The sequence below is a fragment of the Callorhinus ursinus genome, unplaced genomic scaffold (genome assembly GCF_003265705.2).
Source record: "Callorhinus ursinus isolate GAN/ISIS: 27379988/994484 unplaced genomic scaffold, GSC_fseal_2.0 scaffold20, whole genome shotgun sequence".
NCBI lineage: Eukaryota > Metazoa > Chordata > Mammalia > Carnivora > Otariidae > Callorhinus > Callorhinus ursinus.
In genome coordinates this window covers 28,358,096-28,384,719 of record NW_027397082.1, presented here as the reverse complement: position 1 = coordinate 28,384,719, position 26,624 = coordinate 28,358,096, and the positions used below count along the sequence as shown (strand labels likewise).

Genomic DNA, 26,624 nt, shown 5'->3' with positions numbered 1-26,624 from the left:
CGCTCTGATACCTGGGAGCTCTGCCGCACTCAGACATCCCCGGTCTTTCTGTGACCCCGAGGGTCCTGAGACCACACTGTCCCGGGAGGATTCCAACCCCCGCTTAGCCACTGCAGCGACCTCCCTCAGCGGAGCCGACTTCTAAAAGTTCCGATTTTGTGCTCCGCGGCTCTAGCACTTGCCAGAAGTGGCCGACAGAGGCCCCCTCCCCCGCCGTCTATCCTCCCGAATATCGCCTCGGATTCACTTCTCCGCACGTCCTACCTTCCAGTAAGTGGTCGCTTCTCTGTTCAGAGAGTTGTTGCTACTCTCCTCTTCAATCTTCTGTTGAGTTCGTAGGTGTTCAGAATGGTTTGATCCCTATTCAGCTGAATTCCTGTGACCAGACGAATTCTAGGTCTCCTACTCCTCCGCCGTCTTGCTCCGCCTCCCAAATATAACCACTCTTGACAGTGTTCTTTTAGATCACTTTTAGATCGCTAAAGCACACTTTTTTTATTTTTTTAAAATTTTAAAATACTTATTTGAGAGAATGAGCAAGATAGAGAGCATGAGCAGGGAGGAGGGGCATAGGGAGAGGGAGAAGCAGACTCCCTAATTAGCATGGAGCCTGATGCGGGGCTCCATTTCAGGACCCTGAGATCATGACTTGAGCTGAAGGCAGATGCTGAACCGACTGAGGCACCCAGGCACCCTAAAACACGTTTTTAAATCACGAAAATAGAAGTATGTACAGTATTTAGATACATATATTAAGTTGTATTTAACAAAGTGTATTAGATTTATGTGTTATATATCTAGTTAGATACATATGTTGTATTTAAAAATATATGTAAATACGTATGTTTTTATAAATGGGATCATTTGTATAGAAATACTTTTGAATTCTATGTTTGAGATTTTTTTCATGCCGCTTTTTATAGGGGTATCTCTAAGTTATGTTACTGTTATTCTAATAATGGTTATAAAGAGTGTTTTCTCTTTCAAAATAATGTATAATGTCAGTGCTAATACTACTAACAACAATAATAATAGCAGCTTATTCTGAGTCAGTTATGCTGAGTTTACATATAATATCTAATTCTCAGACACATATTAGGGGTAGGCACCGTTTTTAACTATGTATTGAGAGGTATAACTTGTCCATGTTCACTTAGCTAGTAAAAGGTAGAGCCAGGATGGAAACTGAGGTGGTCCTTCTGTGCATATTGGTGCAACACATGGTCTTTACTTATTACTGCCCTTACAGTTTATAGCTGTAAAATTGATAAGATTGGTGTTTAGTACTACAAGTCCCACATTTTTTAAACAAAATAAACAGATAAACACAAATATCCCTAATGTATGATTATAAAGGAAATATGTATTGTAGTAAATTTGGAAGAACATTCAGAAAGTAAAAAGGATGTAAAAATTCCCTGAAACCAAACCACTCAGAGCTACTATTACTATGTATATTTCCATGCTTTTTATGAAGGAGAATTTTTTTAGTTAATTTCCTTCATTTTATGAAATCTCTAGGATTGATGTGATAGAAATTGGCATAAAGGTGTTCGTAGATTATCTTTCTTTTTTTTGATGAAGATTTACATACTAATTCATAGTGCTTTTGATTTCTCTAACAAGTGTGTAGAACTAGGTTACCAGTAACATCAAAAAATCAATTGACTTTCACATACATGGATAACTTTTGATCTTGTAGCTGCTCCATTTTCATCCTGTGTGGGCCATTATTAGCTTCTAAAGTATTTCTTATATTACTGGACCATGTTACTCAATAACCCTTGGAAATCTGAGCCGGTATTTTCCTGTTAGAGTATCTTTATTGATTTTTCTGTGATAATGGTTTTGCTCTTGCAAGGTGCTGTGTTCTTTTTGGAGAGCAGTTACAGAGTTTGAGGTTTTTAAAATATTATGAGAAGAAGTGATCTTTTCATATGCATTCTCCTTTAGTTTATTAAAAAAATTCTTGATAATTTGAAGCCATATCATATAGTGTGTTAGAATCTATAATTTTCTAATTTCTTTTTTTAAGATTTTATTTATCTGAGAGAGACAGGGAGAGAGTGAGAGAGAGAGCATGAGCAGGGGGGAAAGGGAGAAGCAGGCTCCCTGCTGAGCAGGGAGCTGGACATGGGGCTCAATCCCAGGACTCTGGGATCATGACCTGAGCCAAGGCAGATGTTTAACTGACTGGTCCACCCAGGCACCCCTCTAATGGGTTTTGAAGGATATGAATCTTTGAACCGCTGGCCATGAATTTTAAACAACAAAAAAAATTAGTATTTAAAAATAATTTATTTTATAAACATTACTTTTTAGGTATCTGTAATGCGTGATGAGGAGAAATTACTGAGGATTAAAATTAATGAACTGGAGAAAAAGAAAAACCAGTGTTCTCAGGAAATCGATATGAAACAGCGAACCATTCAGCAACTCAAGGTAACAGTCTTGCTTTTAAAATAGTTTAAGTAGATTCTGCTGGTATATTTTAGTGTCTACTTAAATGTATCAGTTCTTTTTTTCTTTTTGTAAGTTTTTTTTAGATTTTATTTATTTATTTGACAGAGAGAGCGCACACAAGCATGGATGGTGGCAGGCAGAGGGAGAGGGAGAAGCAGGCTCCCTGTTGAGCAGGGAGCCCTATGTGAGACTTGATCCCAGGACTCTGGGATCATGACCTGAGCTGAAGGCAGACACTTAACCTACTGAGCCACCCAGGTGCCCCAGTTCTTTTTTTCTTTTTGAAGATTTTATTTATTAATTTGAGAGAGAGAGCGTGTGAGTGGGAGGAGGGTACAGAGGGAGGGAGAGAGAGAGAATCTCAAGCAGACTCCCCACTGAGCACGAAGCCCGATGCTGGGCTTGATCTCATGCTCCTGAGAGCATGACCTGAGCCAAAATTGAGAGTCAGACACTTAACTGACTGAGCCACCCAGGCACCTCAGTGTATCAGTTCTTTATAACAAATTCTCTTTTGACTATTTCTGGAATCTAAAAATTAATTACTTAAAATTAAATAAGGCCATAGTGATTTGCTTCTAATGAATAGAATATGGAAAGGAAAAATTAGTATCTTTACAGTAGAGAAACCTGGCAGACCCCACCTTAGCCAGGTGTTCAAGAATAGCATCACCAGTAGTAAGTCATATTGATACCATGAGCTTCCTGATTTGATGTGACCAGAAAGGCTCATCTGTTATGTGGTATTTTTCCCCCAAATCCATAACTTCAGTCTAATCATGAGACAACATCAGACAAATCCAAACTGAGGATGTTTTCACACAATACCTGACCAGTAAAAAGTATCAAGGTCATTAAAAAAAGGGACTATCAAAGGCTTTTCTCACAGATTGGAGGAGACTAAGGGGGCAGGATTACCCCGTGCAGTCTTGCGTCCTGTGTGGAACCCTAGAAGCAGAGAAGGATATCGCTGAAGAACTGGTGAAATCCAAATACAGTCTATAGTATTGTTAATATTATTATAGCAGTGCTAATTTCCTTTTTTTCATACAAAGATGATTTCCATATTTTAAATAATAGAGCATGGACACTCAACTGCTCATTTTTCGGTCCAGTGTTTCTCAAGTTTTAAATCAATGTACTGTGGTAATATAAGAGTTAACATTAGGGGAAGCTACGTGGAGCTTATACAGGATATGTCTGGTATCTGCAACTCTTCTGTAAATCTAAAATAATTTCAAAATAAAAGTAAAAAGAAGGGGCGCCTGGGTGGCTCAGTCGTTAAGCGTCTGCCTTCGGCTCAGGTCATGATCCCAGGGTCCTGGGATCGAGCCCCGTGTTGGGCTCCCTGCTCAGCGGGAAGCCTGCTTCTCCCTCTCCCACTCCCCCTGCTTGTGTTCCCTCTCTCGCTGTCTCTCTCTCTCTGTCAAATAAATAAATAAAATCTTAAAAAAGAAAAAAGTAAAAAGAAAATGAAGCTCATGTCTTATAAAAAATTATTTTTCGAAAGGACACTTAAAAAGCAAAATCCCTTTGTAAGTGGTTATATTTTTCTTGACATCAATTAAATAGATTTGGCAGCAATTAAGAAATGAAATTGTTGTATTCTTTGCATGTTGGCTTTTGAACGAAGCGAACTAATGAATATTCAGGTGTAAACACATGATTTTAATTTTTAACTGAATCTAATAAAGCAGTCTGTACTTTCATAATAGATTTCCGAGATTTCCAGGTTCTGCAATGATTTTCATTCTAAGACTTGAAAAGTAATGAGATAGTGTTGTTGTTAAATGAGCTAGGGAGTGAAGGTTGGATTACCTGATAGGTTAAAACTAGAAGTGGAAGATTTCCAGTACCCATAATTTACTGTTGCCTCTTCTGGCTCCTTTTTTTTTTCAAACTCCCCAGCTACTTTCTACATAGAGGGGATGGAGGACCCTATTTTTTCTGCCCTGTAAGTGTATTGATAAGGAACTTTTTTCATGGCTTTCCTTGTTCCTCCTGTGTTAAATGCATAGTGAGCCTCCATTTCCTCATTTCTGCTTTTTCTGGTGTGTAAGAGAACATGGTAGCTTAAAACATTGAGGAAATAACATGACTGGGCAGTAACTTTGAGGGAGATTAAAGGTATCAAATTTTGTTTTTCACCCTGCCTTTTTCTCCAAGGCAAAAGAAACTTGGAAGCAGGAGACTAGTAGTCAACCTTGTAGGAAAGAGATTTCAGACCCAACATTGAACCCTGTTTTCAAGTCCCACTATTAAATATTGCTGTACATTTTAGTTACATTTGCATTTAATTCATGTTCTTTAATCTTGCAGGAGCAGTTAAGTAATCAGAATGTGGAAGAAGCTATACAACAATATGAGAGAGTGTGCAAAGGTCAGGAACAAACCTCTACTTCCAGTACTAAAATAACTGCAAGAATAATAGGTAGTTGCAATAACAACTGAGTTAGCATTTTCCTTTGAAAACTGTAAAGTAAGGTCAACATAAGATGTAACTTTATCAAAAGGGAAAAGCATTGATTCTAATGAGTGACTCGTCAACATAAGGTTTCTTTTTTTTTTTTTAAAGATTTTATTTATTTATTTGAGAGAGAGAGTGAGAGAGAGCACGAGACAGGGGAGGGTCAGCGGGACAAGTGGACTCCTCGCTGAGCAGGAAGTCCCATGCGGGGCTCTTCCAGGACCCTGGGGTCATGACCTGAGCTGAAGGCAGACGCTTAACTGACTGAGCCACCCAGGTGCCCCAACATAAGGTTTATTCTTAGAAAAATAAAACATTAAGAAATACTCAGTTAAAGAAATACTGATTTCCAAGTAATGGCCAAGATTTTGTGAAAAATAAAGTAAGTTACATTGGTCACAATGAATGGAATAGATTTCTAGACAAAATCATGTAAGGATGTATGTCAACTAAAACATATTTAAAATTTAAAGTTTTTAAAAACCATTAAATACTTTAAGTTCAGATCTTATGTCCTGAATTATGCTTTTTTTACTCAAATTTTATTGATTTTTAAATTTGAAATATAAAATTACCTTTGTAAATGATACATCTTTCTGTTCGTAATATGCACATTTCTCTCCTCCCCCTCACTCACCCCTTAATATCTTGGTTGTGTGAGTAGTAGAGCTGGGATTTGGATCTAGGTCTGTTTTACTCTTAAGTTTCAGATGCTCTTCACTAATTTTTGCTATTTGTACTTGGACAACTAAAAAGAAGGGGGTAGGACAACCAGATTATTACTTGTTTAGATGACTTGGACATTTGTGGGATTTACTTGGATCAATAACTTGAGTGTGTGTGTGTGTGTGTGTGTGTGTGTGTATCTCTGCGCACTGTCCTATTTTCTCTTGCCTTTCTTTTAGGCTTTTGTCCCTTAACATTTCCTATTTCCATAATCTTTTTAGGGGTTTTCTTTTCTTTGGCTCCTTTGTCATTGTTGGCAAATGTGAACAGATCTTAGCTATTTTGAAAAAGCATGCCCTTGGACCAGGATATAGTTTCTATCATATTTTAATTTTTCCTCTCTTTGCCAAATACCAAGAATTGTGGCATAGGTCCATTTTGACCACTTTAATCTGACTTCCATCTTCTCCACGCTCTTGAAACTTCCTCCCAAGTCACTTAACTTACATATTTTCAAATCTATTACCTTTTTGCAAGCCCTCCTTTCCTTTCCTTTTTACATTATTTTGACATAGTTGTCCACCCTCTTCCTTTTCCTCATTTTCCTTTTTTATGTAGTATTTACTGTGTGTGAGTATATTTTTTCTAAATAAAATGGTAATGTGTAGCTTCCCCTCCTTTGAAACTTTTCTCAGCTGTTGTGATCTCTTCTGTACCAGTTACTGCCTGTCTCTCAGAATGAACCTCAGCTACTTTGGCAACTTTCCTGATTAAGGTGTCATCTTCTTTTTTCTCCTTGTTTTCTCACTGGAGAGTCCATTTGCTCCTATGATTTCAGCTGTGCATGAGGCATTTCCCAACAAACAAAAAAGTACATTTTTAGTTTGGCTTCTATATTTCTATTTAAACACTGAATGCCTTTTACTTAGATATCTTAGTATAAATTTTTTTAAAAAATTGAGATACAGTACATAATTATTACTTTTTTAAAAGTGTAGAGTTTGGTGCGTTTTAGTGTATTCACAAGGTTGTACAATCACTACCACTATCTAATTCCGGAACATTTTCATCACCCCAAAAAGAAATCTTGTACCCATTAGCTGTCACTCCTCAGTCCCTATTAGCCCCTAATCTGCTTTCTGTCTCTGGATTTGCCTGTTGCAGACATTTCATCTAAGTGGGTGCATACAATATATAGCCTTTTGTGTCTCACTTCTTTCACTTAGCATTATGTTTTCAAGTTTCATCTGTACTGTAGCATGTATTAGTACTTAATTCCTTTTTATGGCTGAATAATATTCCATTGTAATGACTGTACCACGTTTTATTTATGTATCAGTTGATAGACGTTTGGATTGTTTCTACTTTTTGGCTTTTATGACTATTTGTGTACAAATTTTTGGGTGAACATATGTTTTCAGTTCTCTTGAGGATCCAGGAGTGGAACTACTGGGTCCTATGATAGTTCTGTGTTGAACTTTTCCCACAGTGGCTATACCATTTTACATTCTTACTAGTAGTAGATGAAGGCTCTAGTGTTTCCACCTGTTGCCAACACTTGTTTAACCGTGTTAAAAAGTCATAGTATCTATGTTAGTTTCCTAGGGCTGCTGTAACAGTCCACCACAAACTTGGTGCTTAAGACAAGGAAGTTTATTCTCATACAGACATGAAAGCTAGAAATCAGAAATAAAGGTATTGATAGGGCAGGCTGTGCTTGTTTTGAAGGTTCTGGGGAAGAATCTTTCCTTGTCTCTTGTAATTTTTTAGTGGTTGATGGCAATCCTTTGTATTCCTTGGCTTATGGCAGCATAACTCCAGTTTGTCTCTGTTTTAACATGGCCATTTTTCTTTTAGGTGTGTGTGTATTGGTGTCTTCTCCCTATGGGTCTCTGTCCAGATTTCCCTCTTCTTATAAGGAGACCAGTCATATTGGATTTAGGGCCCACTCTAATCTAGGTGACCTTACTCTTAACTTGATTATATCTGCAAGTATCCTATTTCTAAATAAGGTCATATTCATAGTGGATGGACATGTATTTTGGGGAGACACTGTTTAACCTAACATACTGGTGGGCATAAACTGGTATGTCATTGTGGTTTTGATTTGCATTTCCCTAATGACTAATGATATTGAGCATCTTGTCTTGTGCTGTAGGCCATTTATATATCTTTGGAGAAATTGAAGTCCTTTGCCCATGTTTCAGTTGGGTTATTTCTCTTTTTATTATGGAATTATAAGAGTTATTTATGTATTCTGGATACATGGCTTATCAGATAGATTTGCAAATGCTTTCTCCTATTCTGAGGGTTGTTTTTCACTTTCTTGATTGTGTCCTTTGATGCATAAAAGTTTTTAATTTTGACGAAGTCCAATTTATCTGTTTTGATCGATTGTATTTTAGGTATCATGCCTAAGAAACTATTGCTTAATCCAAAGTCATCTAGGTTTTTTTCTAAGAGTTTTATCATTTTAGCTCTTATATTTAGATCTTTGATTCATTTTGAGTTAATCCACTTGAGTATAATTTTGTATATTGTGTGAGGTAGGTGTCTAACTTAATTTTTTATATATGGAGAATCAGTTGTCACAGTACCATTTTTTGAAGAGACTGTACTTTCTCTTACTGCATTCATTGTCTTTGCACCTTTGTTGAAAATCAGTTGACCATTAATGTAAAGGTTTATTTCTGGACTTTGATTGCCAGTACCACACTATATTGTTACTGTAGTTTTAGTTCTGAAATTGGGAAGTGTGGATTTTCCCACTTTTGCTCTTGTTTGGCAACATTATTTTGGCTATTTTGGGTTCATTGCATTTCCACATAAATTTTAGGACCAGCTCGTCATTTTCTGCAAAAAAGCCAGTTGGAATTTTAATGGAGATTGTGTTAAATCTGAGGATATGTTTGGGGAAATTGCCAACAAACAATATTAACCATGGAATATCTTTACATTTAGCTAAGCCTTTTATAATTCCTTTCAGTGTTTTTTTTTTTTTTACTTTTTAGTGTATAAATTTTCACATCTTTTGTTAATTTATTTCTAAGTACTTAATTCTTTGTAATGCTGTTAAAAATGGAATTGTTTACTTAATACCATTTTTTGAATTGTTAATTGCTAGTATTTAGAAATACAATAGATTTAATTATATTTATTCTGTATCTTGTAAACTTAGCTGAACTAGTTTATGAACTCTAAAAAGGTTTTCTTTCTTTTTTCCTTACATAAAATATCAAGTCATCTGCAAATACAGTTTTACTTCTTTTCTGTTTTATTCGTTGCATATTTCTGATTATTTCCTAAAATGAAAAGTAAATTATTGGAGGCAGTAAGTGATAAATAATTTTCTCTTTCTCTCTCTCTTTTTTTTTTTAACTACACCTACCTTTCAGATAGTAGGTGGATAGTCAGTGAAATTATCATTGGTGTCGTGAACTTTCCTAATTTTTTTTTTTTTGGAAACTTCCTAATTGATAACTAGATACTTAAACCTTTTTCTAGCCTTCTAGTTTAGAGCAAAATATAGGGTGGAAGAGGGAAGGGATTTTCTTTGAATAAACTTTTATTAATTGTATAATCTGAATATATTTGTAATCATGCTTTTTGAAAGGAAAAATTTAGATAATAATAACAAGACTCCTTTAATCCTAGGAGCAATTCTCTTTTACTAGCATTCCTGGCAGCTTATATAAAAAGACAGAAATACTGAAAATTACTCATATAATTTTTTCTTATTGTTTTAATAAATTTGTCTTTATTGTCTTTTTTAAGTTTGCTATTTATGTGCACCTTGAGGGAGCCATTTTTTGGGATTTTTGTTATTTTTAATGTTTAGTGACCTGAGGTTGAACTACATGCATTTATAGGGTTATTACCTCTGACATCAGTAATAGTTTTGGTGAAGTGTCTGAAATGTGCCCTGCTACAAACATGGCCATCACCAGAGGCAACAAAGTAATCTTTCCTTTTTACCTCTTTCTAGCAGACAGCATTAAAATGGAACTGTTTATAAGTCATTATTGTCATCAGTTTTTAAGGGCCAGAGACAATTTTGGTAAGGCTAGTAGCACAGTAATTCCTGAAGAGCTTGTTTTAAAAATAATAGAAGTAGATTTTTGGCTTTGGAAATTTTTGTAGAAAACATAATTACTTAAGATTTAAAAAAAAAAGTCAAATTGGGATTGAGCCCTTTTTGCTTTTAGGAGGTAAATGTTTTACTTTTGGTTTGAGAATATTAACAATGAAAATAAATGTTTTGCCAAGTAACATTTTTTCTAAATCCCAAGATTTGTGTTTATTAGTATTAATAGTTTAATATTATAAAAAATCATTAATTTTATCCGAAGAGATTGGTTTTTTCCATCCATCCATCCATTCTTGCAGTCATTCAGGTATCTATCTGTATGTCAGATACTTACTTGGTGCTTCATATCTGCCAGTGCTGTTCTAGGCATCGATGTGCTGCAGTGAACAAGACAAAGCTTCTGTCTGCATAGGACTCAGATTCTATTCTGGTCAATAAAAGTGTATTTTAATTTTAGAAGAACTCAGAAAAAATTGGGTATCTAGGTGTAGGTGTTAGTAGTTTCTCAAATGTTCTCCTCAAATTTTTAGATCTGAGTGTTAAAGAGAAAATAATTGAAGACATGCGAATGACCCTGGAAGAACAGGAGCAAACTCAGGTGGAACAGGATCGAGTGCTCGAGGCTAAGTTAGAGGAAGCTGAAAGACTGGCCACAGGTGAAAACATGACTGCTTAAATATCTCCATACCTACTTGCCATTTTCTGTATTTCCTTAGATTTCTTTCCTTTTTAAAAGTTGTTTAGTATTTATAATAATTCATAGTGAAAAAGTATTGGTGTGTTTATGGAATGTCCTATTACTTGACATTTTCCAGTGTGATGAAAATTATTTTATCTAGGTAAAATTGTATGTAGTAAAGAAGGAATAAGAATACTTTCATAATAACTGGATGATAACTTGCAGTGTTTCCCAGACATTAAAAATAAATTTTCAGCTGAGTTTCAGCTCTGTCCAGCTTCTTAGTATTGTCTTGTATGTTTATTTTGGTAAATACTCTGATTCCATCCTTCAGAATACCATCACAGTTTTTTTTTATTTTTGAGAACCATGTGAGGTTTCCTATATAATTAAGATTGAGATGTGTTTATACTGTATACTCTGAACACTATTCAGTGGGTTCCTGAGAGGTCCTTGTACTTACTGTTCTCTAAGAATTTCATAAGAGCTCTTAAAAGTGCAGCCCTTGGAATTATCTCAGTTCTGTCTGTGTTTATGTTTTTCTTCTGGGCTCTACTGATTCTTGTCTGTATCTCATGCCGTATGTATCTCTATATGGTATAACCTTTGCATGTGCTTTAAAAAATAATTTTATGTTTTCAAATTAGAACTGGAAAAATGGAAGGAAAAATGCAATGATCTGGAAGCCAAAAGTAATCAAAAGTCAAATAAAGAACTTGAGGATAACACAGATGTACTTAGTGAAAAGCTCAGTAAGCTTCAGGATGAGTTACAGGTACGATTTGATATATGTATGTATCTAGCCATGGTATATTCTCATGAGAGGAGAATTCAGCAAATATTTTATAATTAATTTCGATATGGGTGAAATACTACCTGGGAAATGCTACCATATAGGTAAAATTTTTCGGTATACATTGAAATGACATGGGGTGGAAATTCCCAACATACAAACCACCACTAGTGCCAATGAAAATACAGTGGTTGGGTCTTCTTTTTTATATTCTATATACTTAATTCTTAATCACTACTTCTTATGTGTTTCCACCTATTTTTCTACTCCTTAAACAACTTAGTCCTCAATTACTGCTGTGAAAAAGAAGACTTAGGGAAATTATTTTGTATATAATCATTTTAATTTTAAGTTATGAAGTTGGAAAGGAATACAGTTGTCTATCTGGACACTGGAATATATTTGAAACTGTATTATATAAAGAACATTCTGTTTTGCATTTGTATTTTTTCCATGTTCAGTTCTAAATACTGTATAGAATACAGTGTATGGAGGAAATTTTTTTTAATGGGGTTTACCAAATACCACTTAAAATTTTATACATTTTATTAGAAGGAACTAGTTTTGAGATTGAAGAAAGCATAATAGTGATTTTAAAAAGTTGGCTGCATCTAAATTATTTTCTTAAATTCATGCTATATGTAATCAGATACTGAACAAATAAAAAGTACTTTCTTTTGTTAACTATTAATTATATATTCTAGAATTTACCCTTTCTTTTGGGAAAATCCCAAAGCAGCTAGAACAAAGTGAATACTCCATTATTTATGGAAAAGTATTAACTATATTGGGAATGTTCATATTAAGGAATACTGCTTTATTTTATGTTCTGCTCAAACGATGTAATCAAATAGATTATAAACTTTGTAATTCTGGAATGGAAATTACCGATCAGCTATATTCTCAGTCTAGCCATTCCCAGTGTTCCTCAGATTCATGAATGTCCTGTTGCACAAGTTATTTTTACTTAGCATCTCGTATACCCAGGAATATTTTATTTTTGAAACCATACAATTAGAATTGACCGTCACAAACCAAGGCTTTTTCTTTTCTGGCATTTAGAAAGACTTGGGTCTTTGTAACTCTTTCAGAAAAAGAGGTTGTTTATTTGTTCTTAAGGTCACTGATGAAGGAGTGTCCTTAAATGGACTTCATAGCAAAATAAGGTTTATGAAAGAAAGTCCATTTAGAAAAGGAAACCAGCAGTGTTCATTTTATAAACTGAAATAAATTCTGATCTTATTATTGTTTAAGGAAAAACACTTATTTTTAATTTTCAAAAAGGTGAAAAAGTGATGGGTTATATGAATATGTTCTAAAAATAAATTTGTGACTATTAGTTAAGTATTATTTAAGCATGTGATAGTTACTTGTATTATTTTTATATATATAGGAATCTGAACATAAATATAAAGCTGATAGAAATAAATGGCTAGAAGAAAAAATGATGCTTATCACTCAGGCAAAAGAAGCTGAGAATCTCCGAAACAAAGAGATGAAAAAATATGCTGAAGACAGAGAGCGTTGTTTAAAACAACAAAATGAAGTGGTTGGTAACAATTATACTTTATCTTTGATGTATTTCGCCAGCTTTTGTTTGTTAAGTTTATCCCTGGGATTCTTACCGGTCTTTATATGGTTGCCTGATTTTCTTGCTCTTTTAAAAGGCAGCCTATTTGTCTATCTGTAAGATGACTTTTCTGTCCCAATTTTGAAGTTCACTTATCTTTAACTTTTTTCAATCCATTTAGCAAGTTGGGAAAATGCCTAATTACATCTCAGTACCTAGATACAGAACTTAAACATCTCTTCCTTTTGATTGCTACAGGGTGATCTCTACCATATTATAAAATTTTGCATTGTGAACTGTAGATTCTATTAACATGGTGTGTATATGTTATCTCATAAGCTGATTTTATCAGGACTTTTAAAAAGTCAATTATGGGTGCCTGGGTGGCTCGGTTGAGCGTCTGACTCTTGGTTTTGGCACAGGTCATGATCTGGGGGTCGTGAGATCAAGCCCTGCTTTGGGCTCTGCACTCAGCATGGAGTGTGCTTGAGATTCTCTCTCCCTCTCCCTCTGCCCCTACCCCTGCTTGTGCTCCCTCTCTAAAATAAATAAATAAAATCTTAAAAAAAAAGTCAGCTAAATATTTTCTTGAAGACAGTAGGTAGAAATAACCTTCAGTTTTATCTTGACTAGCTGTAGCTCTTTTTTTTTCTTTTAACATTTTATTTATTTATTTGACAGAGACAGAGAGAGAGAGATCACAAGTAGGTAGGCAGGCAGGCAGGCAGCGGCAGAGGGAGAAGCAGGCTCCCTGCTGAGCAGGGAGCCCAATGTGGGGCTCGATTCCCCGACCCTGGGATCATGACCTGAGCCAAGGGCAGACGCTTAACCGACTGAGCCACCCAGGTGCCCCTGACTAGGCTGTAGCTCTTACAGCAATTCTATCTTAGCTTGTTTTTCCCCTCCTGTTTTAATTGACTGCTTAGTCTGACACCTCATGTTGCTAACAGAAAAAAAGAAGTTAAAGGTATTGTTGGTTTTAGGAAACTGTTGCAAAACACATTGACACTATCTTTAAATGAAAAGCTGATTTTCTCCTTAAAATAGTAGTAACTTGGCAGTATCACATTGTCATTGCTGGTAGTTTTGTTTGTTGTTTTTTTATGACAGAATTTTACAGATAATAGCTAAGCTTCCTTGTAAAACCAGGATGTTAGTTTTCAGTAAGTTAAGGGTGATTTTCCCACTGATTTTTAAAAACAATTTTACCTTCTTATTTTGAAATCATTTTATTTACAGAAAAGTTGCAAAACTAATTCAGAGTTCCTGTGTACTTACCACTAACTTCTCCTGATGTTAGCACCTTACGTAACAATAGTACAATGATTGGAAGCTTAACTGACTGAGGCAGCCAGGTGCCCCAAAACCTACTTTACGTTTTTAATCCTAAAGAGAGCTAGCTTCCTTCTTTCTCCCATCTATTTCTTTGCAGTCATACCTAGGATGTGTGTGTCTGCCATATTAAGGTATAAATTGTTAATTTGTAAAATTGTCACATTTAACACAGTAAATCACAGTAAATAAACAACAAACAATAGTTCAATGAACTGTTGTAAAGTCAACATCCACCTAAGTACCACCCAGTTCAAGAAATAGAAAATTACCAGCCTCCCAGGGGGCTCCTCTTCTATTTCTTTCCCAGTGGTAATAACTATTCTGTCTTTTAATGTTGTACTTTAGTTTTGGGCAGCTTTGAATTTTATGTAAATAGAATTATGTGGGATGCATTTGTTTCACCTGGTTTCTTTCAGCATTATGTTTGTGAGAATTATTCATGTCACATGTAGCTGGAATTAGCCCATTTTCATTGCTGAATATTGTAGTGTATGAATATACCACAGCCTATTCATTTTAATGTTGAAGATATGTGAATTATTTTCTGCTTTGAGCTATTATGTGTAATTCTCCTATAAACATTTTTATACATTTCTCAGTCACATGTGCATGCATTTTTCTTGCATTGTTAGCCAAGAATAGAAATGTTGGATGATAGGGTATGCATGTGTGGAACTCTGATACAATGTCAGATTGGTTTTCAGAGTAGTTGTACCCATTTATACTCCACTTAGTATTGGAGTTGCTGTATATTCCCAAAAACATGGTGTTGTTGGTCATTTTTTATGGTTTTTATTTGCTTTTCCCTGAGTACTAATGAGGTTGAAGATTATAGGGCCCCTTACCTTTTTCCTATTGGACTGTCTGGCTTTTTCTAGTTGATATGTAGGAGCTTCTTAGGCTTTCTGGATAGGAGCCCTCTGTCATGTGTTGCAAGTACCTTTTTTCAATCTCTAGTTTACTTTTTATTCTCTTAATGCCTTTTTATGAATATGAGTTCTTAAATTTACTTTAGTTCATTTTCCTAATCTTCTCCTTTATTAACCCCCAATACATGAAGATGTTCTCTTATACTATTTCCTGTTTAGGTTTTACCTTTCATATTTTGATTCTAGTATTGAGTTTTGTGTTGGAGTGAGTTAGGCATCAAGACTAATTTTTTTTTAATGTGGATTACTGATTTTCCTGGTAGTATTTATTGAAAAAAAAAAAAAAACCAACTTTCCCACTGCTGTGCCACTTTTGTCCAAGGATTAATTTTCTTATGTGGTATGAGATTAGGGTTCATTTTTTTTTTTTTTCCCATTTGTATGTTGTTCCAGCATTCTTTGTTGAAAAGACTGTCCTTCCCTCCATTGAATTACTTTGGTGTTATTGTAGAATGTGAATTGACCATGCACTTGTGGACCTTCTTTTCTGTTCCACTGATCTCTGTTCATACCACTATCACATTGTCTTGATTGTTATAGTACGCTTGAAGTGACAGTGTGTTTGTTCCTACTTTGTTCTTCATTTTCAACATAATTTTGACTATCCTAGATCGTTTGCATTTTCATATAACTTTTACAGTGAGCTTTCTCATTTCCACACACGTACACTCTGGCCTGCCTGGATTTTGATTGAGATTGCTTTGACTCTATAGATCTATTTAGGGAAAACTGACGTCTTAACAATATGGAGTCTTTTGATCATTGAGCACAAATTATCTCTCCATTTACTGATGTATTTTTATTTTCTTTCAGCAGTGTTTTGTGGCTTCACATGTTTAGGTTTTATGCATATTTTCTTTAATTCACCACTGTTTCATGGTTTTTGAACTCACTGAAAATGGTATTTCAAATTTTCAATTCTCTGTTGTTTGTTGCTATTAGTTTTGTCATTTGTTTGACTGTAATTTTACCCTCTCATTTCCAAAATATTGGGGGAAATGCTAGTATTAGCTTAAAAACCATAATTGCTTTTTTTTTTCCCTTCTCATAATTGCTTATTGAAAGAAGTGACCAATAAGCTGATTTTTGGAGTGAGGTGGGATAGGGATAAATACAGCATGTGGACAGTAAATACAGGAAAGCATTGTGTATTTTGTTTTACAAGTAAATACTTTAGCCTAAACTATGTAATTTGTTACATGTTTTATTCATAGTGTGTTATTTCTAGTAAAAATTTCAAAAAATTCTGCAAGAAAATGTTTCATAAAGTTTTCTTTAATTTCTGGTTAGGAAATACTTACAGCACAACTGGCCGAGAAAGATGAGAACCTTCAGAAGTGGCGAGAAGAACGGGATCAACTGGTTGCAGCTTTAGAAATAAAGCTGAAGGAACTGATCTCCAGTAATACACAGAAAGATAATGAAATCGAACAATTAAAAAAGATCACATTGGAGCCTCCTGAAACAGTGAGTAGAATCTTGTTCTTTCAACGCCTTTTTTTTTATTGAACACAGGAATTTTTCAAAATTATTTAATTGATTAACGCTTAGAGGATAAAAAGGTTAAGTTTCAGTAGATCACAGGGGAATCAGAGTTTGAAAAATTATTTGGGTAGTTATTGTGTATTTCAGGTTTTCAGAGTTTTATCATTATGATTGATTTGCCAGTGACCAACTGAGAAATAGTACTTCTCAAATATTTTGGTCATATCTTTTAGGTAGAGTAATTAGAAAATAAACAATTTGTGATTTAGTCCCTCATCTACCTTTCAAATGTGGAAATGTGATTCAACCGAAACTCTTGGTAATATTTAAATACTTGGGCCCACCCTAAGTTTACTATATAAAGGTATGAATTGTTTTGAAGATGAACTGTTTTGAAAATGATTGAGTCATGCAGGAGTTACTTTTGTAATATTACATTGAGGTTGGGAACCCTGCATGGAGAGAGGATTGCATTTCACAGAGAGCTACTTCCTGGTGTAATTGAATCAGGGTACATCTGAAGCTGATCTTTCCAGAATAAATGATCTATGCTTAAAAATCTGCTGCCTCCAGACAATAGGAAAATAAATGTATGTGCCTGTCTGTCACAACAAAAGACTTCATGAATCTGAAAGAGGAAGACTGCTAAAAAAAGAGGTAGTAGCATGTGGTATAAATAGCACAAACTAGAAACTTAGAAAAACTAGGTGTCTGCTGCTCTCACTGTGGTTTTGGGTTCTTTGGGAAAATTACTTATTATATCTGCACTTCTCTAAAACAGAGATAGTAATGTCTTCCTAATAGAGTTGTGAAAATTAATTGAGAACATTTGTAAAACAGTTAGCACAGTTTTTACCACAGTGGAAGTCAATACATGCTAGTTGCTTTCCACATTGTGGAGTCAATGGAACCTTTTTTATTTGGGTAGGTGACTTAAGAGATGTATTTGAGTTCTGCTTTTGATGGCAGTCGTGAAAAGGCCCATGGTGGAATTTATCAAGTTTAAAAATATAATCTGATACTTCTTTATAGATCCCTTAAATAGGGTATAGGAATAGAACATACCCTACGACTGAGAAAAAGGGATGAGGTGTGCAGCAAGAAAAGGTTTAGTTATCAGTATGGTCTTTTCTACTCTGATACTGCAGTTGCATTCTCAAGACTCCTCTAGTTTTTCAGAATGGTGTTATCAAAGCGGCTCTTGGGGTTCCAACACTTCCAGCTTAGTACAGAGCTTGGCCATGGGATTTTACATCTCTAGGTTTCAGTTTCCTCATCTAGGAAGTAGGAATAATGATTCTTGCCAAATCTAGCTGAGAGAGTTGCAATGAAAGTAAAATGAGAGAGTACACGTAAAGCCTTGAAAATTGAAAGTCATCTTTTAGATTTCTCTTTCGATCAGGCCCAGAGGCTGGCAAGTTGCCCAGCCTTTCCTAAGTTTCTGAGGATGAAAGAGAGGAGGAAGTCTTTCATTACTTCCATGATATAACCCACCCAAATCTTGATTTTCTATTCTTTAGGTGAAGTATTTTAATATATTTTTGGTTACAATGGCTTGTTTTAATATTTCTTAGGAAGAACAAAATGTGGATATCAAGCCTACACATATGAGTTCAATGGATCCTGGCAGAGTTGAGACGGAACCTCAATCAACAAGTTTTGAAACTTCTAGAAACGAAGTAGAGGTGGGCATTTGGTAACACAGTCCACTTCTTTACCCTCTTTACCAGTGACTGTTAATTAATAAATAACACTTCCAAGTTTAATTTAATCAATTGTTATAAGTACCTTGCTGTGCAGTTAGCTATATGTGCTCTTGGCTGTGGGAGGGAAAACCTAAAGGCTTTTGAGAAGTGAAATTCTTTTGGAAGATTAGATCCCCAAACAATATTAATCTCCTCTCAAAATTATACTTATTGCAAAATGGCAGATCTGTTAATATAAACAAACTTGGTGGTCAGAAATAGGAAATCCTACAAAAGATAAAATATGGGTGAATATTAGCCCTCATAAGAGGTCCTTTTAATAAGCATTCTATTCAGTAGTGTGTGTGTGTTTTTTTTTTAATTGTACCCATTTAATAACTTTGTCACCAAATTACCGTATACCATATACCTACCTATACAGTAGTTCATAGTGAGTTTTCTTAATCTGTAGTGGGCTTTGGGTTCTTTGGATAATAGAGTCTTAGATAACATATGAAAAGGTAAAAATCCTATGTCACTTAAAGTTTTGAAGACAGAATTCCTTTTTTGCATTTATTTTTTAAACATGTTTATTGGGAGTTTTTAGTGTTGGTTGGGAACATTGCCACTGAGAGCACAAACATAAGGCATGATTGCCATCCTCAAGGAGTAAAGAATCTAGTAAGACAGATACCTAAATGATTACGTGTTTGTCTTTATCTTACGGGCTAAGAGTCATGAAGAGAGTGCTAAGAAGGAACATTGCCTGCAGGGAGTGTATGATGAATTTTGCCTGAGTGGCTGTGGATGTAGATTAGAGAAGGTAACATCATATTGGGTCTTGAAGGTGAATAGATTTTTACCAAGCCATGAATGGGAAGAGAAAGGCATTTTAATCTGGGGAAATGGCACAAGCCATTTCTTTTCTCTTGCCCTTTCTTTGGTAGTTTTTGGTGGAATTTCAGATAATTAGCATTGGCCTTAGAGACTTAAGATCATATCCTTTGAAGAAAAGTTTGGAGTTGATTGATAAATAAGATTAATCTTGATAGCAAAGGCAGTTATATATGGAATATTTCTTTATAAATTTATATGAAAGTTTATGTATGTTTATATGAATACGTATATGTATCTATAAATTTATGTCCTAAAACCTCCTGATTCCAATTCTTATTAAGAATTCCAGCAGTTATGGTATATTCTATAGTTTTGGGGAATGGTTTTTTTATGCTATTTTGTATATTTTTCTTGTCTTCATGAAATCAGTATTCTCTTTTGGGCTTAAAGTCTAAAATGATTCATTCATGTAGCTGATAGTTGATTCTGGGAGCTCAGCTGGACCTGTATGTGGCCTCTCCCTGTGGCTTGGGCTTCTGCCAGCACGGTGGCTGCATTCTGAAATGAGGCATTTTGAAGGGGGGAGTGTCCTGAAAGTAACTTTTCAAAGAGGACAGGGTGGAAGTTACAGCCTTCTTACGATCAAGCCTCAGAACAATGATGTTATTTCCACTACATCCTGTTGGCCTTGGAAGTCGTTAAGGACAGCCCAGATTAAAGGAAGGGGAATGAGACTCCATTTCTCAATTTTAAGCCAACTTTAATCTACCTTTACTAGGGTGCTTATTAAAAACCCTAGACTCTTTCCTAGGAGATTTCTGATTTAGTAGGTTTGTGGTAGGGTCCAAGAATCTTTTAAACAAATTGTCTGAATTATTCTTATGATCATACAAGTTTGGGAAATACTGATCTCTATTTCCTTGGATTTTAACATACTGTGTATAAACTTGGAGAGGGCAGATGGTAACTCCATCTTTCTGTTCTTGCTGTGGTTAATTTGACCCAGCACACTTTTAATCTTTTCTAATTCATTGTCTCTGATAGGTATTTTGAAAGATTTAATGCTTTGCAATTCATAAATTCATATTCTGCAAATAAGATTCGTTTTTCTTTTTAATTCTGTTGTAGGATGGCTCTGTAGTCCTTGACTCTTGTGAAGTGTCAACAGAAAATAATCAAACCACTCGATTTCCAAAACCTGAGTTAGAGATTCAATTTACACCTTTACGGCCAAACAAAATGGCAGTGAAACACCCTGGTTGCACTTTACCTGTGACGGTTAAGATTTCCAAGGCCCGGAAGAGGAAGAGTAATGAAATGGAGGAGGTAAATATTTAACTATAATGAGTGAATTTAACAAGCAAACCTTAAGCTTAGTTATTATACATAATTAAACTTTTATACTGCCCTCTTGTTCATAAGCACTGCTATTGGAGACCAAAATCATAATTTGTGCCCTATTTTATACTCCTTAAGAATATTATTGTAGTCTAATAGTCCATAAACAAAAAGCTTAGGGTTATTAAAACTTAGCCCTTGTTTCATTGAAGCTGTGATAGGTCAAGCTATGGTGGATTTCACTGGCAAGCTAATTCAGTATATTAGTCCTGTTCAAACTTAGTGACTTTCCCTCCAGTGAAGAGGAAAGAGTTGATAAGGAAATTAGAGAAACCAAATGGCTAACTTGCTTGAGTATAATCTTTGTTATTTAACTAAAATCTTAGCTCTTGGGGCGCCGGGGTGGCTCAGTCACTAAGCGTCTGCCTTTGGCTCAGGTCATGATCCCAGGATCCTGGGATCGAGCCCCACATCAGGCTCCCTGCTCCGCGGGAAGCCTGCTTCTCCCTCTCCCACTCCCCCTGCTTGTGTTCCCTCTCTCTCGTCAAAAAAAATAAAAAATAAAAATCTTAGCTCTCTATGGTTATAGTAGGTTTTGGAAGAGAGACTTTTTCTGTCAGCTGGTATATTAAAATTTGGGCCTCTATTTAGTGGTAGGATACAAACTCTTTACTACTTCCTACTGTAGCTCTCTGATTGTAGAGTTACCAAACCTTCTGCCATATCCTAGCCAAGCAGGTTATAAACTTTCTCATTCTGTTTTCTCCTTTTGGAAATAAAGGATTAGAGATAGTAGGTTTAATTAAAATGCTTAGCTTTTGTTCCACATGTGGTGGATACATAATAAATGCTAATATTTATTTTAAAAAGTAACTGGTTTTAAATTTAAAACTAATTATAAACTCTAGCACAATAACTTTTTCTTCAACTTTTTTTTTTTTTTTTTTTACCTCTTTAAAGAGTAGTATATTTTCAAGCTGGTGGAAGAGCAGAAATAGTATTAACCATACTCCTGAGGCTCTCTGTCAGGTAATAAATTTGCTGAATGAGTATTATTTAGCATCTTTCCTGCTACACCTAGAATATACCTTTAGTGATTGTTTTGTAGAGCCTTAGTTAATTTTTATTCAATATTTATTTAATTTATATTTAATAAATTTTAGATAACACTAACATAGTATTTTAATTTCATTATGATTTATGTTGACTTTTTCATGATTTATTTTTTCAAGGGAAAAGGAAAAATTGTGTACTCAGAGGGTTAAAAAGCAATTATTTTATTCATTTTACTGTTGGTATATACTCCCTATGTGTTTTTCAGAATAGATATACAGACTGGTATAGATAAATCATGTAGAAACATAAGGTTTTTTTCTGATTTTACTAGTTCTTCACTGCTCTAATAAACTGAGTGTTGTAAAGTCCTCATGAAAACCACTTATATAGTGCTATATATTCTAATCCAGTGAAGACTCCAGAGAACTCTTTATTGCACACTGCAAGTATGATGGAGTTACTACTCTTCATTTGTTTTCCATTGATTACCATCTGTCTTTCCCCTTTGAGGAAGTCTGCTTCTTATTACCATTATGACTTCTGTTTTGTAACTTGAATTCTGAGGTTCAGGCATGATCTTTTCTTTGGTTTTTTTTCTTGCCTTTTTTTTTCCTTTTATGCTTATAATCTTTGGTACAACTAGGGTTTGTATGAGTTTGATTCAGTTAATATACTACGAGAGACTTTGTCCTAAGAGAAGTTAGGTGGGAGAAAGAAAAGTAATATGTCATGCCTATTTAGAAGGGAAAATAGATTATATTTCTTGATTTTAGCATTTTGCCTGTGCTTATAATGAAGATTTTTACTTATTCTTGTTCTGCTTTGTTTTTCATGCTGCCAAATTTCACTTAGAGTTCTTAAACATAGATACTCTGCATGTTTTAGGAGTTGGGGAAAGAGTAGATGTATTGCTGTATTTTAGAAATGGAGTTCAAATAAAAGATGTTATCCCTTCTACTATTTCCTCTTTAGCTTATGTAATTTCATTATTTATGATGTGTGTGAAAAATTCATATCTTCAGTCATGTTGCAATATATGTGTGTATTAAATCCTCACATTGTACATCTTAAACATACCTATGTTTAATATCAATAGTACCTCAATAAAGTTGGGAGAAAAAGTCATACCTTCAGTCAGGGTTTCTCAACTTCAGCATGACTGACATTTGGGTTTATATACCTCTGTTTTGGAAGGCTCTCCTATGTATTTATAAAGGTGTGTTTAGGAGCCTCTACCACTAGTTGCCAGTAAACACCCTCCTCTCCCAGCACTGACAACCCAAAAATATCTCCAGACATTGTCAGTATCTCCTGGAGTCAAAATCAACCCTAGTTAAAAGCCATCATCTTTTTTTTTTTTTTGAGCCTAGAGAAAGAAAATATTGTTAAGAAATTAATCAGTGCTGAAACTCATTAATTTTAGGACTTGGTGAAATGTGAAAATAAGAAGAATGCCACACCCAGACCTAATTTGAAGTCTCCTGTTTCTGAGCATAGAAATTCTTCTGTCAAAAAGGAACAAAAGGTTTGTCTTTTAATGTGTTCAGAATTGACCATTTTCTTAACTTACATTTATAAATTAGAATATAAAAATAAAGATGTAAAAGTTGATCAGTAATTACGCAGAAATCCAGTTTTGTCCGGTTATAACTCATTTATCTTCCATTTCTTATTCATCTAATTCAGCTTAGAATATAATCTTTAGCACTGGGCCAGCATCAGGCCCCTCGATACTTCTGAGTCAGTCTGTCACACCCATTTTGCCATTCTTTGGTTCTTTCATCCTCTCCTCATATACTTAATCCCAAGTTTCCTGCCTGCAAATTTGTGACCAGTGTCTGGCCTCTTTAATTCAGCTGTGGTTACAACTATTTCCTTCTAACATTTTCATCGACAGTAACAAAAAAGTGTTTGTTTTTTAGGTTTCCACACGTCCATCATCTAAGAAAACATACTCTTTACGGAGTCAGGCATCCACAGTTAGTACAAATTTGGCCACTAAGAAAAAAGAAGGAACATTACAGAAATTTGGAGACTTCTTACAACATTCTCCAACAATTCTTCAATCAAAAGGTTTGCAGAAAACTAAATGACCTTTTATGTTAGGTGTTTTCTAATATCTGATTAGTGTGTAAACTCAACAGCTGTGATTATCATAGTTCTAATAGACATTGTCCTATGTCGGGTACCGTGGGAGGGTGCATGAGAGGATGCCATGCTTAGATTTACACCGGAGTGGAGGAAAAAGAACCATATGTAAGTACAGTTGACCCTTGAACAACATGGGTTTGAACTGCACAGGTCCACGTTTTTGTGGATGTTTTTTGTTTTCTTTTGTTTTTAGAGGTGGGGGCAGAGGGAGAGCGAGAGGGAGAATCCCAAGCAGGCTCCATGTCCAGTGTGGAACCCAACAGGGGGCTTAATCTCACAACCCTGAGATCATGACCTGAGCCAAAATCAAGATTCAGAGGCCTGACTGACTGAGCTACCCAGGCGCTCCACCCGATGTTTTTTGATAAGTCATCACTGTAAATGTATTTTTTCTCACTTAGGATTTTCTTAATAACATTTTGTTTTCTCTAGTTTATTATTAGAATTCAATATGTAATACATACAAAATGTGTGTTAATCAGTAAGAGTTGTTATCAACAGTAGATATTAGTAGTTAAGTTTTTGAAGAGTCAAAAGTTGTACTCAGATTTTTGACATTATGGGGGTGTCAGCACCCCAAAGCTCTGTGTTGTTCAAGGATCAAATTAATTCATCCAGAGCAGCCTGCTTAATGTAGTTACAGGGTTCCAAGCAAAGTGCTGTGGTAGTATTGGAGGGAAGAGAGCTATTTTGATTCAGACGCTAAGGGAAAATTTTATTTTTTTGAAGAGATGGAATTAACTTGGGTATTGAAATGTTGGCAGGATTACACCCTCTAGAGGTAATCATTATATTATGATATATATTCTTATAGTATTTTTTTTCTATGCATTGACAAACGTTACCCATTCATGTATGTCAAAATATGTATTTCTATAAATATCTATTGGGTTTAGTTGCTTCATGCTTTTTTCTTTATAATGTAACATTAACCATATTAATTATCTGTATATAAAAACATACTAAGATATATACTTTCTCTGTACACATATGCCTAAACACAAACATATATGTACACACACACACACACACACACACACACACACACACACACACTTACACACTCCTACTGGAGGGAATTGTTTTAACACAGAGTACCAGCAGAGTGTAGGGCATATGCAGGGACTTTGGGGTAATAGTATACATCTGGCATGGATAGTGTGGAGAGAGCATTGGGGGTAAGGGGGAGGTGGTGGAGTGGATTTTCAGGAGATTGCCTCAGTGGTGGCAGTGGGGTAAATTAGAGACTAGAGGTGAGGAGAATGGGGAAGGAAAGGAACTAAAGCAGGGGACAGTTGAAGTGTAAAAACACTTTCTATAAAAACTTACCACAGAGGTCCCCAAACTTTCTTGGTTCACTGTGTCCTTAATGTCTCAGTGATTTCTTTTCATTGTTCCCCTACCCCCAAAGAAACACCTAATATTTTATCCATTAGTGCTAAGGCCAAACAACCACTGAAAATACAGCTTCTGAAAATCAGGGTTGCAAAGATACGTCATCATCAAAAGGAATGTAATGTGTTACCATTTGAAACTATGAACTACCTTGAGCTATTGTGTGTGTCACTTTTCTTTGAATATTTAAAATATTTTGAGGTGCTCTTGTGAGTTTGCTGTAGTATGTCTTAGTGCACAGCTTGGGAACTTCAGACTTATCAGAACCCACTTGTATATATTTTTCAAAAAAATATGTACTTTTTTTAAAGGTATAATTAGTATAAGCATAGAAGATATCTGCAGGGAAACACAGTAAACTGTTAAATGTCTAAATGTAGAGAGGCAGGACTTGTTATTTTAGACTCTTAAGTATTTTATTTAAATTATATTGATTAGCTCTTACATAGCAAAAGAAAATAGGTTTTCAAGGAAAGGGAAGAACCCATCTGGTAACTGACTCCCTTACTTGGTTGACTTAGCTCTTTAACAGCTTCCCTACCTGTATACCTGGTGTGGGTTTTTTTTTTTTTTTTAATTTTATTTATTTAATCTCTACACCCACCATAGGACTCGAACTCACAACTCTGAGATCAAGAGTCACGTGCTCTTCTAACTGGGCCAGCCAGGCAGCCCTAGTGTGGATTTTTTTTCTTTAACTTTTTTATTGTTATGTTAATCACCATACATTACATCATTAGTTTTTGATGTAGTGTTCCATGATTCATTGTTTGTGCATAACACCCAGTGCTCTCTGCAGAACGTGCCCTCTTTAATACCCATCACCAGGCTAACCCATCCCCCCACACCCCTCACCTCTAGAATCCTCAGTTTGTTTTTCAGAGTCCATCACCTCTCATGTTTCGTCTCCCCCTCCGATTTACCCCCCTTCATTCTTCCTCTCCTGCTATCTTCTTCTTTTTTTTTCTTAACATATATTGCATTATTTGTTTCAGAGGTACAGATATATGATTCAACAGTCTTGCACAATTCACAGTGCTCACCATAGCACATACCCTCCCCAGTGTCTATCACCCAGCCACCCCATCCCTCCCACCCCCCACCACTCCAGCAACCCTCAGTTTGTTTCCTGAGATTAAGAACTCCTCCTATCAGTGAGGTCATATGATACATGTCTTTCTCTGATTGACTTATTTCACTCAGCATAACACCCTCCAGTTCCATCCAAGTCATTGCAAATGGCAAGATCATCTCATTCCTTTTGATGGCTGCATAATATTCCATTGTGTATATATACCACATCTTTATCCATTCATCTGTCGATGGACATGTTGGCTCTTTCCACAGTTTGGCTATTGTGGACATTGCTGCTATAAACATTGGGGTGCACGTACCCCTTCGGATCCCTACATTTGTATCTTTGGGGTAAATACCCAGTAGTGCAATTGCTGGATCATAGGGTAGCTCTATTTTCAACTTTTTGAGGAACCTCCATACTGTTTTCCAGATTGGCTGCACCAGCTTGCATTCCCACCAACAGTGTAGGAGGGTTCCCCTTTCTCCACATCCCCACCAACATCTGTCATTTCCTGACTTGTTAATTTTAGCCATTCTGACAGGTATGAGGTGGTATCTCATTGTGGTTTTGATTTGGATTTCCCTGATGCCGAGTGATGTTGAGCACTTTT

At 35.4% G+C, this 26,624-nt stretch overlaps 1 protein-coding gene across 5 annotated transcripts in view; it reads left to right on the top strand.

The window, feature by feature from the left end:
- KIF20B (kinesin family member 20B) overlaps positions 1 to 26,624 on the top strand; it is a 95,285-nt gene that overhangs the window by 52,653 nt on the left and 16,008 nt on the right. For 3 of the 5 annotated variants that reach the window (XM_025880986.2, XM_025880983.2, XM_025880985.2), the window contains 11 exons: positions 2,323 to 2,442; positions 4,783 to 4,843; positions 10,214 to 10,339; positions 11,010 to 11,137; positions 12,549 to 12,704; positions 16,280 to 16,456; positions 18,049 to 18,159; positions 20,125 to 20,322; positions 21,295 to 21,363; positions 22,814 to 22,915; positions 23,313 to 23,463. In XM_025880986.2, coding sequence (XP_025736771.1) covers positions 2,323 to 2,442; positions 4,783 to 4,843; positions 10,214 to 10,339; positions 11,010 to 11,137; positions 12,549 to 12,704; positions 16,280 to 16,456; positions 18,049 to 18,159; positions 20,125 to 20,322; positions 21,295 to 21,363; positions 22,814 to 22,915; positions 23,313 to 23,463 — 1,399 coding nt within the window. The remainder of the gene's footprint in view (positions 1 to 2,322; positions 2,443 to 4,782; positions 4,844 to 10,213; positions 10,340 to 11,009; positions 11,138 to 12,548; positions 12,705 to 16,279; positions 16,457 to 18,048; positions 18,160 to 20,124; positions 20,323 to 21,294; positions 21,364 to 22,813; positions 22,916 to 23,312; positions 23,464 to 26,624) is intronic. The other 2 variants (XM_025880987.2, XM_025880984.2) reach the window with 1 other exon arrangement.